The 15,656-nt window shown below is 43.1% G+C and overlaps 3 protein-coding genes across 4 annotated transcripts; all 3 read right to left on the bottom strand.

Annotated features, from left to right (window-relative positions):
• Positions 1-204: 204 nt before the first annotated feature.
• LOC4337191 (synaptotagmin-5) lies at positions 205-5,136 on the bottom strand. The gene is made up of 13 exons (XM_015781779.3): positions 4,748-5,136; positions 3,941-4,045; positions 3,801-3,851; positions 3,580-3,700; positions 2,913-3,034; positions 2,396-2,497; positions 2,229-2,303; positions 2,059-2,138; positions 1,778-1,928; positions 1,449-1,679; positions 1,012-1,308; positions 778-891; positions 205-672 (listed from the first exon to the last, which is right to left on the bottom strand). The coding sequence occupies exons 1-13, from the start codon at positions 4,850-4,852 to the stop codon at positions 499-501; spliced, it is 1,728 nt and encodes a 575-aa protein (XP_015637265.1). The 5' UTR covers positions 4,853-5,136; the 3' UTR covers positions 205-498.
• Positions 5,137-6,218: 1,082 nt separating this feature from the next.
• LOC4337190 (putative chloride channel-like protein CLC-g) lies at positions 6,219-11,014 on the bottom strand. The gene is made up of 7 exons (XM_015781121.3): positions 10,697-11,014; positions 10,381-10,581; positions 10,082-10,259; positions 8,878-9,140; positions 8,460-8,729; positions 7,073-8,201; positions 6,219-6,673 (listed from the first exon to the last, which is right to left on the bottom strand). The coding sequence occupies exons 1-7, from the start codon at positions 10,942-10,944 to the stop codon at positions 6,536-6,538; spliced, it is 2,427 nt and encodes an 808-aa protein (XP_015636607.1). The 5' UTR covers positions 10,945-11,014; the 3' UTR covers positions 6,219-6,535.
• A 741-nt stretch (positions 11,015-11,755) lies between these two features.
• Positions 11,756-14,204, bottom strand: LOC4337189 (coatomer subunit epsilon-2). 2 transcript variants are annotated; one of them, NM_001419896.1, is made up of 7 exons: positions 13,833-14,204; positions 13,305-13,397; positions 13,044-13,195; positions 12,692-12,827; positions 12,427-12,582; positions 12,217-12,296; positions 11,756-12,054 (listed from the first exon to the last, which is right to left on the bottom strand). In NM_001419896.1, exons 1-7 carry the CDS (start codon positions 14,013-14,015, stop codon positions 11,961-11,963), a joined length of 894 nt encoding a protein of 297 aa, NP_001406825.1. In that variant the 5' UTR covers positions 14,016-14,204; the 3' UTR covers positions 11,756-11,960. The 2 variants fall into 2 exon arrangements, with proteins under 2 accessions (NP_001406825.1, XP_015636609.1); XM_015781123.3 differs by having other exon boundaries at positions 11,781-12,054; positions 13,305-13,440; positions 13,833-14,169.
• Between the last annotated feature and the right edge of the window lie 1,452 nt (positions 14,205-15,656).

Below are 15,656 nucleotides of genomic sequence, written 5' to 3'. Positions count from 1 at the left end.
GACGCTGTCACGCGCGGATTGGACCTAGGATGGTACATTAAAACGAGATCATGGACCTAAACGTGTATTTTTTAAGTTTACGGATCTGAGTGAGATCGCTCCACAAGTTTAAGGACCGGCCATGTATTTTAATCTATAAAAAATTTAGAGGTAACTAGTATATGAAGATAACAAGTTTTACACTAAAAAATATGACACCTTCAATTGTCTTCAACAGCTCACTCCAACAGCTCAAATTATATATTTTTCACATGTACATAAATGTGCTTTGAGCATACATTGCAAGTAAACACATAAATGTTGTTTGACAATTACATTATAAGCTAGCTGATCAACACCATAACTCTTCTTCCATGTATATGTGCAGCGGATGATCAAATTGCACCGCAAAAAAGAGATGACTGAACTCATCAGGTTTTCAGGAGGAAACCCTCATCACATCCGGCCCGCAGAAACCAGATGCCCACACGCATCTATGACTCTCCGCGCATACAAAACTCATCTGAATCTTAAGCTGTCCTCTTCTCGCGAATCACGGAAGATTGGTTGCGGCGACCACTTCAGATGCAAGTTCAGTTTCCCGGACTTTGCTCCCTCCAGTTTGAAGCTGTCCTTGTAATCTTCTTCGATCAAGACCTTCGTTAATGTTAGGATGCACCGTCCCATGTAATCCTACAGAAACATATTCAGTGCCTTGGTGTCAGTCGTTATCACAAACGTCTGCAGTTGAACAAGCCACTCGTCCAGTAATGAGATAAAAACTTCAATTGAACTTACTCTACTAAAAGTATCATGATCATATACTTCCAACATAAGCATATCATGTAAACCATCTTCGACAACAAAATCAAAAGTTTGGTTCCAAACTGGATTCAAGCTTTCGCTCACAACCTGCGGTCAGACACATGATAGGAGCAATTATGTTAAATATAGCGTAATACTAATAACTGTTAGGAGTATGTAATGGTTATTTGTGACCAGTAGTTTGTCCATATATGATGAATAAATTACCCTTGTCTTGTACTTGGTTTTTGATTTCTTGAGTGAAAGTACAACATATGGGTCAGACTTTCCATTCATATCCATTGCTGGCAGATCTTCCCCAGATATCACAGTTACTGACAAAACTCCCCGCATAATGATTTCTTTTTTCTTCCTGGAAGACAACCTGTTAAAACCATTGCTCCCTGACCCATTTTCCATGCTCGTCATTGTCCTCTCCAAGGATGTCATAGAAAACTGCTGTCTAAAAGGATTTGGAGTCTCCTCCTTCATGTCAAATGGGCAGTAGAGTAGCTCAAGATGCACCTGTTGAGGTGATATTCAAACAAGAGAAATACTATGTATTTACAACCCTGGATGAATAACAATATAAGAAGATCGAGCTATTTTACTGTGTTAGAGAAACAGAAAATGGAGAGTGGCACTGCCAAGAAAACAGGGCTCACCTGACCCCGATCTTTCCGGTCCCTTTGAATCTCCAAGTCTTTTACAAGCTTCAACCAGACATCCTTCACTTTGCCTGGCTGTAGATCCTTCAGAGTAACTTGAGCACAGCCAATCAATTCAGATTCCTGAATACCATCATCATCATAAATCTTCACTGTCACAGTCTGAGTATCTGCATCTTCAACAATAAACTCAAAGTGTTCATTCCAGATAGGGTTCAAGTCGTTGTTCTGTAAATTTGAAGCACATAAACAGCTGTCAGTATGCATTAAAAAATATACATATCTATTGGAGCACATAAACAGGGAATAGAGTAGCTGATACTTACAATTGTTTTACTTCTCTTCATTTTATCTGGCAAGGGTCGTACATACACAATTGCAAAAGGGTCAGATTTTCCTATCAGATCTTTGTTCGTCAAATCCCTCGCTTGTACTAGCTTGACTTCCAATGTACCAACAGGCTTTAGTTCCAAATCACTGTTGCACACAATAATTTATGGGATTTATCCATTTTTGTATTCATATGTTGATATAGTAAGTAATGACAATGATATTATTCAGTCAAGAGAATAAAACTAGTATGTCCCCAGAAATCACCAGTAATTACCTGTAGTCCCCAGGTATTATAGGAATGACTTTCCTTACAGGCCATGTTATTGAGTCTTCTATAGCATTTTTTATTGTGTCCTGTAACACGAGATGTTCCAGTCACCATCTTGACTGTAGGAAATGCAAACTAAACTTTTATAGCAACAAAACAGAGAAGTATGGTCAAACCTCAAGAGCATCCGAAATCCCAGGTATAGCAGAAATTTCACCACCAATGACCTTCAGTCTGAAATCCAGCTTTTTCTGAAGTGATTTGAGAAAAAAATATCAGATTAATGAGAAAATACCTTCAACCAGATTTTTTTTTAATAAAAAACACGACCAAGAAAAGGAACCTTCTTTCGTAGAGAAAAGCAAACTGCTCCAAAGCAGGGCAACTGATCAACAAGTGGCTTGAAGATCAAGCGGAAAACTCCTGTAAAGCCAATATCTTTCACCTATATGGCAAAAGGCACTCACAAGATTATTATAGAAAGAATAATTAATTTAAGTGTATGAAATACATAGCACAATTATAATAAAAAGATAATATCTACAGTATCACTATCCAATCAGACCATCACACTACTCATGATGTCACATAAAAACTGCATGAAGAATTACATACCCCCACAAAATTGGATTATTAACTAAGATCAACTGCACCAAAGTTAGTTGCAACTTGAATTCATGTTCTTTTTTGCCAGAACTGTCCACTTAATCATTAGTTATCAAGAACACCAATTCAGTGTTCCAATAGACAAAGCCTACTGTCAAACCTTGTGAACTAGGTCTAGTTCACTATGTAAATGCCTCAGTGCCTCCTCGTCAGTATTCATAACACAGGACAACAAGCAACATGAAATAAATCACCTGTATTGGAAGTGACACGCCAAGTCTAGTTTTTACGTCTAGTATGATACTTGGATTGGCATCCCAATTCATCTCTAGTTCCATGACAATGCCTGATTCGTCATTCTCAATGATCGAAACACCTGCACCAAAACCAACAGAAAAATCTAATATGGTAGCAAAATATAAAATGTATACCAAATATTTGGTGTCATTAGGTAGAAAAGAAAAAGAATTAAAACCATTCTAAAAAAAACAAACAACATAATGAAGCGAGCGCATTAAACTCCTCATAAAATAAGTACATTAGCATAAATTAGTATTGTTTAAAGAATACATACACGGCATCATTTTCCAAAGGATGCAATTCTTAATAATGAATTACACACTATTATTCATCTAAACACAGGGCTCACGCTTGCAACCACAAAAATCAAAACCCTTTTAAGTTTTCATGATTCTGAACATTTCATCAAACACCATGTACAATCTAATATCCACAAGCTGCTGACACCAGACAGCGGTGGTTATTGTCAGCTATTCAGTCATTGTACTCTTGGTTAATGCATGCAAAATTAAGTTGATTTACTTTGTCTAACAAAAATACAGTAGAGAAAGCAGAACAATATAGCTCAGTGCTGTCAAGAATATAATGAGAAACAGTCAATGATATATAATAGCTTCTTACCAGTAAACTGTGGTGCAACAGTACCAAGAGTGAGTTTTGAGAACTTGAGAGAAGCTAAGATTATTGGTCGATATTGTTCAAGAACAGGCTCCACGGAGGTTTTGATCAGTTCTGATGCTGCCTGCGACAACAATTGACAAGAGAAGAAGACATTGAAGAAAAGCATATTTGTAAAAGAAGTCAAATCCTAATTCTAGTCTCCCATGGAAAGGAATGCATACCGCGTTCACAAATGGCCATATTTTTATCAGCTCTTGATTGAGCCATTTTAACTGCAAAATTGCCCCCATTAGCATATACTCTCATTCACATCTAGTGTGTAAGCATGAAAATTGAGAGCTAACTAAATACTGTCAAATACCTTTTGCTGTGTTGAGAAAACAACCCAGGAAGGGTACAGGTCAGCTGGGAGTAACTTCCGTGAATCTTCAATAGTCATCTTGGAGAAACTAGCAATTGTGGCAGCCTGTCCAAACAAACAAGGAGAATCCCCTTTTAGTTTCATTTATTAATCAGGAGGAAAAAGATCAGAGATCAAAGCTATCTAAATTTACAGAGTAGCATGCAAGCAATCATATATGGACAACTGGCCTAAACAAAATGCCATAAGCGCAGTGAGTCAGTAGCAGGGAGCAGCCATGAATTTTAGCATGCCAGCAGCCATGGCACAAGAATAGGCATCAAATAGAATAGTGGCAACACGGATCAAATGAACACCGGCCTTCTAGCCCAACATTGCACTATGCATGCTAGGTTGTTTATTAGAAGCGCTTGCACTTGCCCCCACAATTTGAGGCCTCCGCTGCAACTTGAGCCCCCTAACATGAGTGCTTTCCAACTCCAACAAACTTTGTTTGTAGCAAACCGCATCATCATGTTCGTAAATTGAAAGCTCAATAAGCCCAAAACATGTTTCCATTTTGACTAGTCATACGCTCCAATGGAAAAGCAGTCGACATGGGGAGTGCAGCGCCTCTACCTAACGCAGGGACCATCCAGCTCAACGCAATCAATCGGTAGAAGGTAAGCGATTCGCCTTCCACTCGATTCACAAACAACGCAATTAATCTCCTATCAACTTCGAAGCTACCGCTCCAATCTAAACATCACACAAATCAAATTTATTACGGAGAAAGAGAGGGGCTAGGCAATTAGTAGTATAACTTACCAGCTGCCGGCGGCGGGCGGCGCGGGAGTTCTCGGCGCGGGCGAAGCCCACTATGAGAGCCACGCCCGCCGCGATCCCCAGCACCAACCCCACCAGGAACCCCATTCCCCTTCCCCTCCTCCTCCTCCTCCTCCTCGGCGACTCGGCGTTCCAACCCAAAAAAACCCAACCACTACAACACAATCAACCGCATCTGGCCGCGGTGGCCGCAAAGCTTCCAGCGAACGCGCAAAGCACCAGATGCTAAAAGCCGCAGCGCCAGGCGCCAGCTACCCGCGCGCGGGCCTCCGCACTGCCCCTGCCCGGCCGGCACGCACTCCACGGCGCGAGGGCTTCGAGCGGATTGGATTCCCGTGCGTACAAGTGGAGCTCTTCGCTCTGCCGCCGCCGCCGCCGCTGCTGCTGATGTGGGAGAGAAAGAGGAGAGGAGGGGGCGGAGTTTGAAAAGAGAGAGAAAAAAAACGGAACGGGGGAGGAAGAGATCTCGACAAAAGCGACCAGTTGTCTTTGTTTTCTCTTGGACTTTCGTCAGGTGGCCGACGTGATGGGGGAGGCGCCGTTGGGAAACGGGAGGGGGATGGGTCGCGGTGGCTGACAGGTGGGGGCAAGGTTAGGTGGGGTCCACGAGGAAGCGGGTGGGGCAAGGAGAGGTGGGGGAGTTGGGAATAATGTGGGGGGGGGGGGGGGGACGAATCGGTTCCCATTCGAGCCGTGCGTTTTATGCTCCGGGCACACGTTGGCTGCACCTATACCACACGATTCGGCCGGTGAGTGGAATTTTTTGTTTTGTTTTTGTGAACTTATTTTAATACGTATTCGTTATATCTAATTGCAAATTGCTGGTTTTTCTCATAAAAGCTGCCGTAATCACTTTACAAACACGCCGGTGAAATACGAGTAATTAATTTCGCGTAATCAACTGGACATGGTCATACAGTAGGCTTGTACTCCCTCTATACTCAAAAAAAAAAAAAGTCGTTTAGAATAATATTTAAGTCAAACCTTGAGAATATAAATCATAAATAACTCTCAAGTTATTGAGTTTGAAAATGTAAAAATTATATGAATATATTTGTCTTGAAAAATACTTTCATAAAAGTATACATATATCACTTTTCAATAAATATTTTTATAGAAATAAGAAGTTAAAATTATATTTTGGAGACCGTGTCACTGTCCTAGACGAATTCACATGTTAGGAGGGAGTACTTGTAGGCTCCCACCGACGCCGCGGCTGCTTGTGGGCCGATGTGAATAGCCGGCCCGAAAGCCCAACAAAAAAGCCCGGTATAAATTTCAGCTGGCCCATTCGGTCATGGGCCCGACGCCGCCGCCTCTTCCCGACGCCCCTAGCCTTTTCGGACTCGTCGACCCCACCCAGCGATAGCCCAACGCCAAAACGAAAGTTTGTGATGCAGTTACGAGAAGTTATGGAATGATGATTATTCTTATATATCATGCATCTTTATAGTTTCGATTAAACTCATTTCGACTAACAAAATTTGTACGTTCCAAACAAGATTTACATTTACAAAAAAAGATTTCCTACTTGCACTGTCCATTGTAGCTTGAACATTCTGAATATGGTACCACTCGGTACAATCGTAACAAAAAAAGAAAAGAAAAGAAAATGCAGTACAATTAGCTGCTAGATTCCCAGGCTGGAGAATCTACTACATTTTTTTGTGGTCTTCATCATATAAGATTATACTGTGCAGCTCCCAGCATCAAGATGGAATTTACAGCAGCAGTGCATCCTTGAGCAAACTCATCAGTTACTAGCGAGCGTCAGAAGACGAGGTTGGTGAATGCTGACTTGCCAAACCGCACCTTCTTCCATCTAGTCTTGAAGAGGAAAGGATGAAGACCCAATATATGCTCAGGCATGAAGTCGTGCCTTGTCAGTATGCCTACAACAGGCGCTCTCTGCATTGATAGGAATTAACCAGTCAAAGATTTATCACTGTTAATTATTAGAAAGTTTTATAATTTCAAATACTGTCATGAGCAATGAAAGCGATAATGCTGCTAGTAACCAAGAAGAATATGTATGGCTATTTAGAGATTTTTGCCACTAATCATCTTGGTTTGTCTTAGCAACGGTCATGGTTGGAACTTGGAAGCAACATTTGCCAATATAAAAGTGAAACAGGGGTGCCAATGCTATCAGCCTATCACCCTTTGGTTCTAAAAAGGCATTTCTAAAAGGTAATAGACACTGACGATTGCAAAATAGCTAGACCTATCTAGACAAAGCAAAGGAAATAAAAAGTAGAATGAAGAAGAATCCGACAAAAAAATATATTTGTGAATAGTATCACTAACCTTAGACGATTTTGGTAGAACCAAAAGATGCCTCAATCCAACTTCGCGGAAAAGCACATGGGCCTTAGCCAAAGACATAGTCTCGACCACAGTGTAAGGAGACGTGTTTGTGAACGGATGCAAATCTACGAACATTTCCAGTTCTTCTGCACTGAATTCTATTTCCTCTATTCTGTCATGCTTTCCTGAGCCAGGTTTAGCAAAATCATGAGGCAAGAATTGCTTGGAAGCATCCAGTGCTGAAGCTGAGCAGTTAGGAATGAAATCTTTCTTTCTCAGCAGAACAAGCAAGTGGGCTCTAAGAACTAGACCAAATAAGACAGGAGAATCTGAAAATGGTGGCTCATCAACAACAGGAAAACCATTATGTCCAGTTGTCCTTAAGACATGCACTATATGGCCAACCTTCTCTATGCCATTGAATGCCTGTAGAGGACCAGTTACAACATCACTGACAGACAATTGCCTCATGTAAGGTTCAACATGGCCTTCGAGATAAGGAAATCCTTTCAATTTAACAAGCAAATCATAAATATTTGCATTAAAAGCATCTGCCACTGTCTTCGATATGAGAAGGACCAGCATAACCAAAGGAAGCATAAGTAAATTATTAGTCAGCTCTAGGATGACGACACAAACTGAGACAGTCATTCTCATTGATCCTCCTAGAAGGGCAGCAGAGCCAAGAACTGCAAAAAGGCCATGATCTAATGTTGATTGGGACCCAATTAACATGCCAACAAGGCGGCCATAAGTTGCACCTGTCAAAATAACTGGCACAAAAAGGCCGGATGGTAAAGCAAGGCCATAGCTGAAAATGCCCAGGAAATACGATGTGAAGAAGAAGACAAGTATTGAAGAGATATGGAATTCATCATCAGTGCCAGCACTGTAAAGGTTTCTAATGGTGTCATCGTTGGTGTTGAAGAACAGGCTAGCTAAGTCATTGTACTCATTCATTGCACACTGATACTTCTTAAAATTACCAGATCTTCCTATGGATGGACAGGCTTCTTCGGTGTCACTTGGACAAGGTTTGCAAGAAGCAATCCATGGCAAGCCGAAGAGACAACAGGATGTACAAATGGTGACTACTGCAGCCAGGAGCAGCTTGTACTTTTGCCCTTTCCTGAAAGTAAGCTGAAGAGGTTACATGGCAAGTTATTTTAGGGATATATTTCACTTCAAAAAGGATGCGCAAGTCTAACAGATAACTGCAATATGCCAGTAGGTGTACTTTGCCATTTTTTAAAAACAGTTTTAATAAAGTACAGGGAAGTAATGTGTGCATGTCAGCTAAAGCTTTGGGAAATGGAAATATGAAACGCCTGCAGTTTAAAATTACAGAAGTGAAGATCATTAACATTAAGCCAACAGCAGTACATACTCGTTAATAAAATTGTAGAGACGAAGAACCTTGTCCAGGAAAAAGTTGTGCAAGCTTCCTAGTACTCCACCAAGAACTCCTAGAGTGATTACTGGCGGTAAATCGACCAAATGGTAGGTGATGTAATCTGAAGTCACATCAAACATTATAAGTCCACCTTTCCCAAACAAGCCACACTTGTCACTTTTGCAGAAGTCTATCAATGCCCTAAGCACAACAGCAACCATTGCTGTTGTGAAAAATGCTCGCCAGAGTAGGGCACTCCTCCACCTGCAAAGAAAGCAAAAAAGGAGCTAATGGTATTGTAAACAAAACACTGTATATGAATGGTATCGTCTTGCAGAAATTGTGTGGTTCACATTTTAATTAGTAACAGAAAAGAACAAGGAGTTTTCACATGCATATTCAAAGTTGTTACCATGAAGACACTGCTTCAAGAGCAAACAGGACTCCACCAACTGGTGCCCGGAAAGCAGCAGCAATACCAGCACCAGCACCACAAGTAACAAGGTCCCTTCGGTCCCTATCATTCTTGAAGTACCTTAGCCATTTACATGTCAGGTGATATTTACTTGACCCACCTTGTCCAAGTATAGATGCAATGCATGCACCTGTGTGTACTAGAGGACCAGCTTTTCCCACATGCAATGATGATGATACTGCAGCAATGCAACCCACAATCTGTCCAAAAAACAGTATATATGAAATCCAGATATATCAACGGAAGGGAACAATGGTGTTTTTCTTGCATAACAATTTATCACTTATGTATAAGTCAGAGAACATATTTTCTAGCTACCATTGCCCTAGAGTGGTTGGGCAGTCATGTTCACTTTGAGTAAAACCAATCATTCAGAATCGTTTTAGCATCTCCAAATTGAACCCCGACATTCAAGCAGAATAAGATAGGCATGATCTTTCTTATGCAAAGGTTATGTCAATACATCAGAACTAATCCAAAAACTAAAAGGTTTCATACCCCAATTCTTCTAAATGCATTCTTTGTTTCCCTTAAAAACATCAGAAATTAAAATGAAAAAGATTGCCCTGCATTTGTCTGAGATGGAAAACTAAAGAAAGCAAACAAAGAGTCATGCTTCACCGAGATGACAATTGGTCAAGAGAGAAGGAACGGGGAAAATCTCCAGATGACACAGAACTCAATACTAATTGCCAGGTTCTAAATTCTGCTTTTGAAGTGAACATAGAGTTACATCGCAAACTATATATACATGTCCAACAGTCAATAGAGCTGCTCCAAAATGAATAACAAACAAGTTGTACCACAGACACAGACACTGATGTCCTGCCAGAGACCAAACAATGTGTATTTCCTAACTCTTCCATGCATATTATTCGTAGTTATATATACATGATTTCTTAGCCCATACAAACCTGATCATGTCTAACAGACCAACATTTTCAACTTATTTAAATCGTCTCCAATGATGTTGAACAAAAACAGAATGGAACAAAAGACTAGATATATGTTTGCCACAAATCAATCACAGAGACAACTTCTTCTTGGAAAAAAAAATCACAGGGACAACTAATAAGTGTCAAGAATTACCAGTACTCTGTGATGAAATAACTTGAATGAAAGAGATATAACAGTAGTCTACCTTCACCACCAGGGTCTTTAGAGAAAATATGTCGGGGGCATCAACCCCGTTCAAGTAAGCCTTCACCTCAGGGATGCCCGACCCGGCCGCCGCCGGCGCCACATACACCGTCAGCACCGTTGCTAACATCGTAAGGGCGAAATTCGAAACCAGGAACACCGCAAACGCTGTCCCGTATCTGATCAAATCAATTTTGAGTCAACACAGACAACACGAGAAGTAAAGTCCATCAGTTACTCAAACTGAATCCAACCTAGTCTGAACTCTGAAGTAGAAACCACTCTGCAACCGCTGCTTACCTGCCGGCGAGCATGAGATTGGAGGTGACGACGAACTTGGCGCCGGCGACGTTCTCGACGCCGAGGTTGGCGACGAATCCGGCGGCGGCGGAGAGGACGCCGACGAGGAAGCAGAGGGCCCACTTGAGCGCCACGTAGCGCAGGATGTGACCCCGCCCCCGCGCCCTCCAGTCCTGCTTGAACACTTCGTTCTCGATCAACCTGCAGCACCCCCACGAACACCGCGTTTTCCATGGAGTCAAATCGCAAATGGAAAACCGAGCGAGCGAATCGCGCGCCTCGAATTGGGAAGGGAAAAGTGAGGGGGGCGCCGTACTCGTAGTCGAGGCTCTCGATGGGGCACACGCCGACGCCGACGAGGGCCACCTGGGAGGTGGTGTTGGACTGGGAGCGGCCGGCGAGGAGGAACCTCCGCCGCCGCCGTCGCGCCTCCTCGTCGCCATCGCCGTCCTCGTGCGCCGGGTCCTGGAAGAACGAGGAGCCGGAGGAGAGGAGTGGCGCCTCGATGCCACCCTCCGGATCCACCTCGCCGCCGTCCCCACATGACTGGTCCCTTGGCGCCATCGCCGCGGCCGCTCAGCTCCGCCGCCGCCGCCGCCGCCGCGCCACACACGCGACACAAGCCGAGGAGAGTGGTGGTGGTTTGGTGGGGACGTGGGGTTTAACGTCATAAAATTCCGGGTGGAATGGATCGCGAGATTTTTATCTGCGGGTCACTGCCACTGGGCCCAAGCGAAAATGGGCCCCACATGTATGTGACTGCGATAGCAGGCGCTGGGCCGTTTGGGAAGTTGAGTTCAGAAACGGTAGGGAGATGGCAGCACGCCGCTCCGAAGAAGAGCTGAACTGAAACGCCTCTTGACAAGAACTTCCTCCAGCGTTAGCAAATTTTCTCTCTCAATTTTTTTAAAATATTCTCTTTTTTTTTAAGTTTAGCAAAAGTTTTGCACTGACTGTGTCGATCGCTGTTTGGAATAGATCTGAGCTACGGTGGTCGATGGAGTGTAAGCTGGACTCTTGTCTCTTCCTCTCTCGGATTCTTTCTTCCACCACTAACCTCTGTCTCTGTCGTTGATCCTTATGATTAGGTGTCCTTTTAAGTAACACGTCACTAGATTTCGTACTCCTCTTATCCATTGTTTTGCTGGCAGATACATCTGACTCTTGCTAAGAAATTAAATTTAGTACTCCTAGTCCTATATAATAATCGTGGTTTGTTGGTATGGTGGCACTCTCACATGTTAGATTCAGAGCTCACATGCTGTCTTGTCCGGAAAACAGCATGTATTTGTACTACGTCTGCATTTATTTCCGAAATTGTTGTTTAACAACAGCTGCCAATTCATTTAGTTTAACAACAGCTGCCAATGCATCAAGAGATAGTACTCCGTACTCCGTAATTTTATTCAGTAAAGATACTGATGTACTCGTACCAATTTATTGACAAAGTGTAGTACTTCTGTTGATTGTTCATGAACTGCTAATGAACAAAAATTAGCTTGTCTAGGTCATGACAAGATCAGAGTGTTGCATTGCTTTTGGTTTATCTAACAGCAAAGTAAGTAACAGCACTGCAGAAATCATGATATCGCTTGGCAGGCTCTGTCGAAACTGTCTTCAGCAGAGGACATTCGCTTAACCAGCATATGGTCTGGGTGTGCCAGCTTCAGTTGGCTGCAACGGTTATCAGAATTACAGTTCAGATTAAGCGCTCAAATTGTACAGAAATATAACAATTATTAGAGCCTTGACATCTTGACTTATCAGGCAGAAATAAGACAAGGCATTAGGAAATGGCCTTCAAAATGAAAATATAACAGTGTAGAACCCACTTACTTCAGGTAGCGGGATGCAGACTTTCCTAGGTTCAGACTGCACACAACGAGGTTGGCTAGAGTTTCTGCATCCTTGGCATCCTGAACAGTTTGACCATTTTTTGTTAAGCACTAACACTCTGTTTGAGAAGTAGATTATCTAGAGCAAATGCTCAGATGGACAGGTTAACATCATTAGAACTTTTGATCTAAAAACATCATTAGAACTGACCTTGTTCAGTGATTCCAGCAGCAATCCCTCTGCATCTTCAAAGTTACCCATGTGCATCAGGCACAGTGCTTTACCATTAAGAATTAAGCAAGTTGCTGGGTACTTCTCTGACAAGTCCTGGAAGATGAGGTGCGCTTCTTGGATCTTGGACCCGCCCTGGTATAGAATCAGAAGCAATGGGAAGCAGTAGAACTCAGATTTCTCTCCTGCCTCTTTGATTTATCATCATAAACAACTCTCAAGTAACAACCCATAGTATTCCTACCATGACAAGGTCTACCCATGCGTTTGCGAGCTGCGTCAGTGTGTGGTCTTCGTCCAATTGCTGCATTATCCTCAGCTGTTTCTCTGCGTGATCAGACCTGTGCATCTGGAGGCATATCTGAACATTCATCGCAAGCCTGAAAAACACCAGACGTGAATCGGTTCAGTGACTTCAGTCTTCCCAATGGTAAAACATAACATGCAGTAATTCTCTGATGGCATGGAAATCTTCAGCTATATATAATTCTTATGCGAGCAGGCAATCGTATCAATCATGGAACAACACATGGGGTAAAAATAAGATACTGTGCAGAATGGATCAAAAGTTACATGGAAGGTTGGATGATCCTTACAATTCCATAGTCCCACCAGAATTTGTGTGCTTCAGTGCTCCGGCATAGTCCCGCTCGTGCATGAGAACCGTCCCTGCAACCAGCCGGAGAATCGGGTTGCTCCCCACCGCATCATCTGCCAGGAGCTCGTTCAGCTTCCTGATCGCGGATTCCTTAATTACACAGAGATTGATTACAAAACGCACAATGAGATATATAGCGCGGTAATTAATTGGATCCAAATTGAAATGCACGCGCGGATGAAACAACAACAGGAGTAACCTTGCCGCCGGCGCCGCCGGAGAGATACACCGTGAGCAACCTGACGGCCTGGAGCGGCGTGGCCGCGCCCGGCCCGATCTCGTCGATCACCAGCTGCATTTCACACGAGAAACCAACCGCTCGACGAGTCGATCAGCTAGGTCATCCAACACGAGAAAATTGTCATTTTACCATTGTCAAAAAGGATTTTCGCCCAAATACCACTATGCAGTTGAGATTCGCCGAAATACCATTATCAATTGAGGGGCTTCGCTCATGTCATTTTCTTCGAATTCTCTCTTTCCTCTCATAATTACTTAAAAAAAATACCCCTAGTAAAATTAATTAATTCAACTAGGGGTATTTTGGTCAGAAAAAATAAGAGGAAAGAGAGAATTGGAAGAAAATGGTGTTTCAGCGACGAATTCCAACTGCTTAGTAGTATTTGAGCGAAACCCTGTTTGACGATGATATTACGCCAATTTTCTCATCCAACACACAGGGCGTGATCAATCGATCGATGGACACGTGCACGCGATGCGTACGTACCTGGTGGGAGCCGATGGCGATGTAGGAGCGGTAGAGGAGGGAGTCGCGCTCGGCGAGGGCGTCGGGGGAGAGGGCAGCGCGCGCGGGGATGGCCTGGACGCCGGTGATGACGGCCTGGTACGCGCCGACGTAGAAGCTGTTGCGAAGGCCGAACAGGTGGTCCGGCGACGCCGCACCCGCCATGCTTGCTGCTGCTGCTGCCTCACGTACCTCACTACGTGCCTTCGCGCGGCCGTACGTGGAGACGATGGATCGATCGGCGAGCGAGCTAGCACGCGCGCGTCCGGGAGCCCGGGAGGTATGGATCTCGTCGAGGCGAAGCAGTGGTGGCCAGGGAGTGGGGGTACCGTGCCGTGTACGTGCGCGCGTTACGTGGTTACGCAAAGCGCATCCCCGCTATCCGAGACCGAGAGAGATGATGACTGATGGTGCCTGGCCCAGTTTGGGGCTCGGGCTGATGCCTGATGGTCCATCAAAAGTTCTCTTTTTTGTGAAAAAGGCTCGTCAAAATTCTAGCCCAAAACCAACTAGGCCTTGTTCTCTATCCCAGCCCAGTCTATGCGGATACGCCACATATTTCTAGCTAAGAGAGTACTGCATGTTCGGTAAAACTCCATCTCTTATAAATTTAATTAACTTCAGGAGTTGAGTATAGAATAGAGCTATGAAGTAGCTTAAACTTTACTTCATTTCTTTAATTTATTTTGTGATAGAACTCTAATCAGTTCATCCACTTCCTTTTTAAGTGAAGCATAACCGTTTGATAGAGCTGAAGCTGTGGCAAATATACTCTAAATATTGTACCGATTCCAACGCTTATCCTCTCAAGTTTGTTCAAAAGTGTGTTTTGATTAGTACCAAAATAAAACCATTATGGTAGCATCAATTAAGGAGGTTATTAAATGAATCATGTAGATGTAACTAGGATGGCCCTGATGTGGATCGATGCTAGATACTGATGAAAAAAATCGAACACACCAGCCTGAGAGATCTGCTTAACTCCAGTGCAGGTCTAAAGATTGGTGAGATACGAGCGTGCCAGTCAGTTTGATCCTGTAACTGACAAGATATGCAAATAGTAGATCAAAACAACCGATCGGCTGACAAGCCGATGGAGTAGTTCCAGCCGATGCCGATAATAGCCGATGCTGATAGCAGCCGATGCCGATAGGGTTTAAGCAATCGGCTATATGTCCAATGTAGATAATGATATAAAGGCAATCGGCTGACGACGATGTAATAAAATAACAATATAATCCAGTATAAACCAATCAGCAAATAATGATATGATAAATAAGCATCGATCCGAAGGTCAAAGCACACATCGGATGGAGGTCCGATGTCATGAAATCCACAAGATTAGATTAAACAGTGAAGCCTTTGTTGTCATCGGCTAAATCCAACTTATATGTATATGCAATCCTTATGAGCCGATGCAACGTCCAGATAACTCACCAGCTGAAACCCCGATGAAACCCTTATTAGCAATCAAGAAGCAGGCTAGAGATTATGGTTTTAAGCATGACTTAGTAGATCAAACTTAACTGATGCAGCACCAAGTATGAAAAGAAACATAATATCTAGACAATCAAGCCGTTGACTGATTTTTAGGGTGGTAGATGTCTGAGCTAATCTAATCTAGCAACGCGATTTAGCCGATATCGGCAGAAACCCTAAAACGAGAAGCAGCCGATAGAGCTAAATTGATATGCTAAGACTAGATTAATAGAGACATATGATAAATAGGTAGGCAAATATATCATCCAAACCAGAGCGATCCAAGAGGTTGAATGTACTGATGCAGCCTTGAACGACGCCGACGTA

Source organism: Oryza sativa, chromosome 4 (genome assembly GCF_034140825.1).
Source record: "Oryza sativa Japonica Group chromosome 4, ASM3414082v1".
Classification (NCBI taxonomy): Eukaryota; Viridiplantae; Streptophyta; class Magnoliopsida; order Poales; family Poaceae; genus Oryza; species Oryza sativa.
This window is presented reverse-complemented; position numbering and strand designations above follow the sequence as displayed.

What these genes read in the sequence shown, in the direction of transcription:
- LOC4337191 (XM_015781779.3), bottom strand. Translation starts at nt 4,852, where the DNA reads ATGGGGTTCCTGGTGGGGTTGGTGCTGGGGATCGCGGCGGGCGTGGCT. An exon ending in AAACCAAGTACAAGACAAGG is followed by an intron (nt 892 to 1,011) that starts GTAATTTATTCA and finishes GTCTGACCGCAG; the next exon opens with GTTGTGAGCGAAAGCTTGAA. An exon ending in ATCATGATACTTTTAGTAGA is followed by an intron (nt 673 to 777) that starts GTAAGTTCAATT and finishes ATGTTTCTGTAG; the next exon opens with GATTACATGGGACGGTGCAT.
- LOC4337190 (XM_015781121.3), bottom strand. Translation starts at nt 10,944, where the DNA reads ATGGCGCCAAGGGACCAGTCATGTGGGGACGGCGGCGAGGTGGATCCG. An exon ending in AATCTCATGCTCGCCGGCAG is followed by an intron (nt 10,260 to 10,380) that starts GTAAGCAGCGGT and finishes TGATTTGATCAG; the next exon opens with ATACGGGACAGCGTTTGCGG. An exon ending in CTTGAAGCAGTGTCTTCATG is followed by an intron (nt 8,730 to 8,877) that starts GTAACAACTTTG and finishes CTTTCTTTGCAG; the next exon opens with GTGGAGGAGTGCCCTACTCT.
- LOC4337189 (NM_001419896.1), bottom strand. Translation starts at nt 14,015, where the DNA reads ATGGCGGGTGCGGCGTCGCCGGACCACCTGTTCGGCCTTCGCAACAGC. An exon ending in CCGGCGGCGCCGGCGGCAAG is followed by an intron (nt 13,196 to 13,304) that starts GTTACTCCTGTT and finishes TGTGTAATTAAG; the next exon opens with GAATCCGCGATCAGGAAGCT. An exon ending in TCTGGTGGGACTATGGAATT is followed by an intron (nt 12,828 to 13,043) that starts GTAAGGATCATC and finishes GGTGTTTTTCAG; the next exon opens with GCTTGCGATGAATGTTCAGA.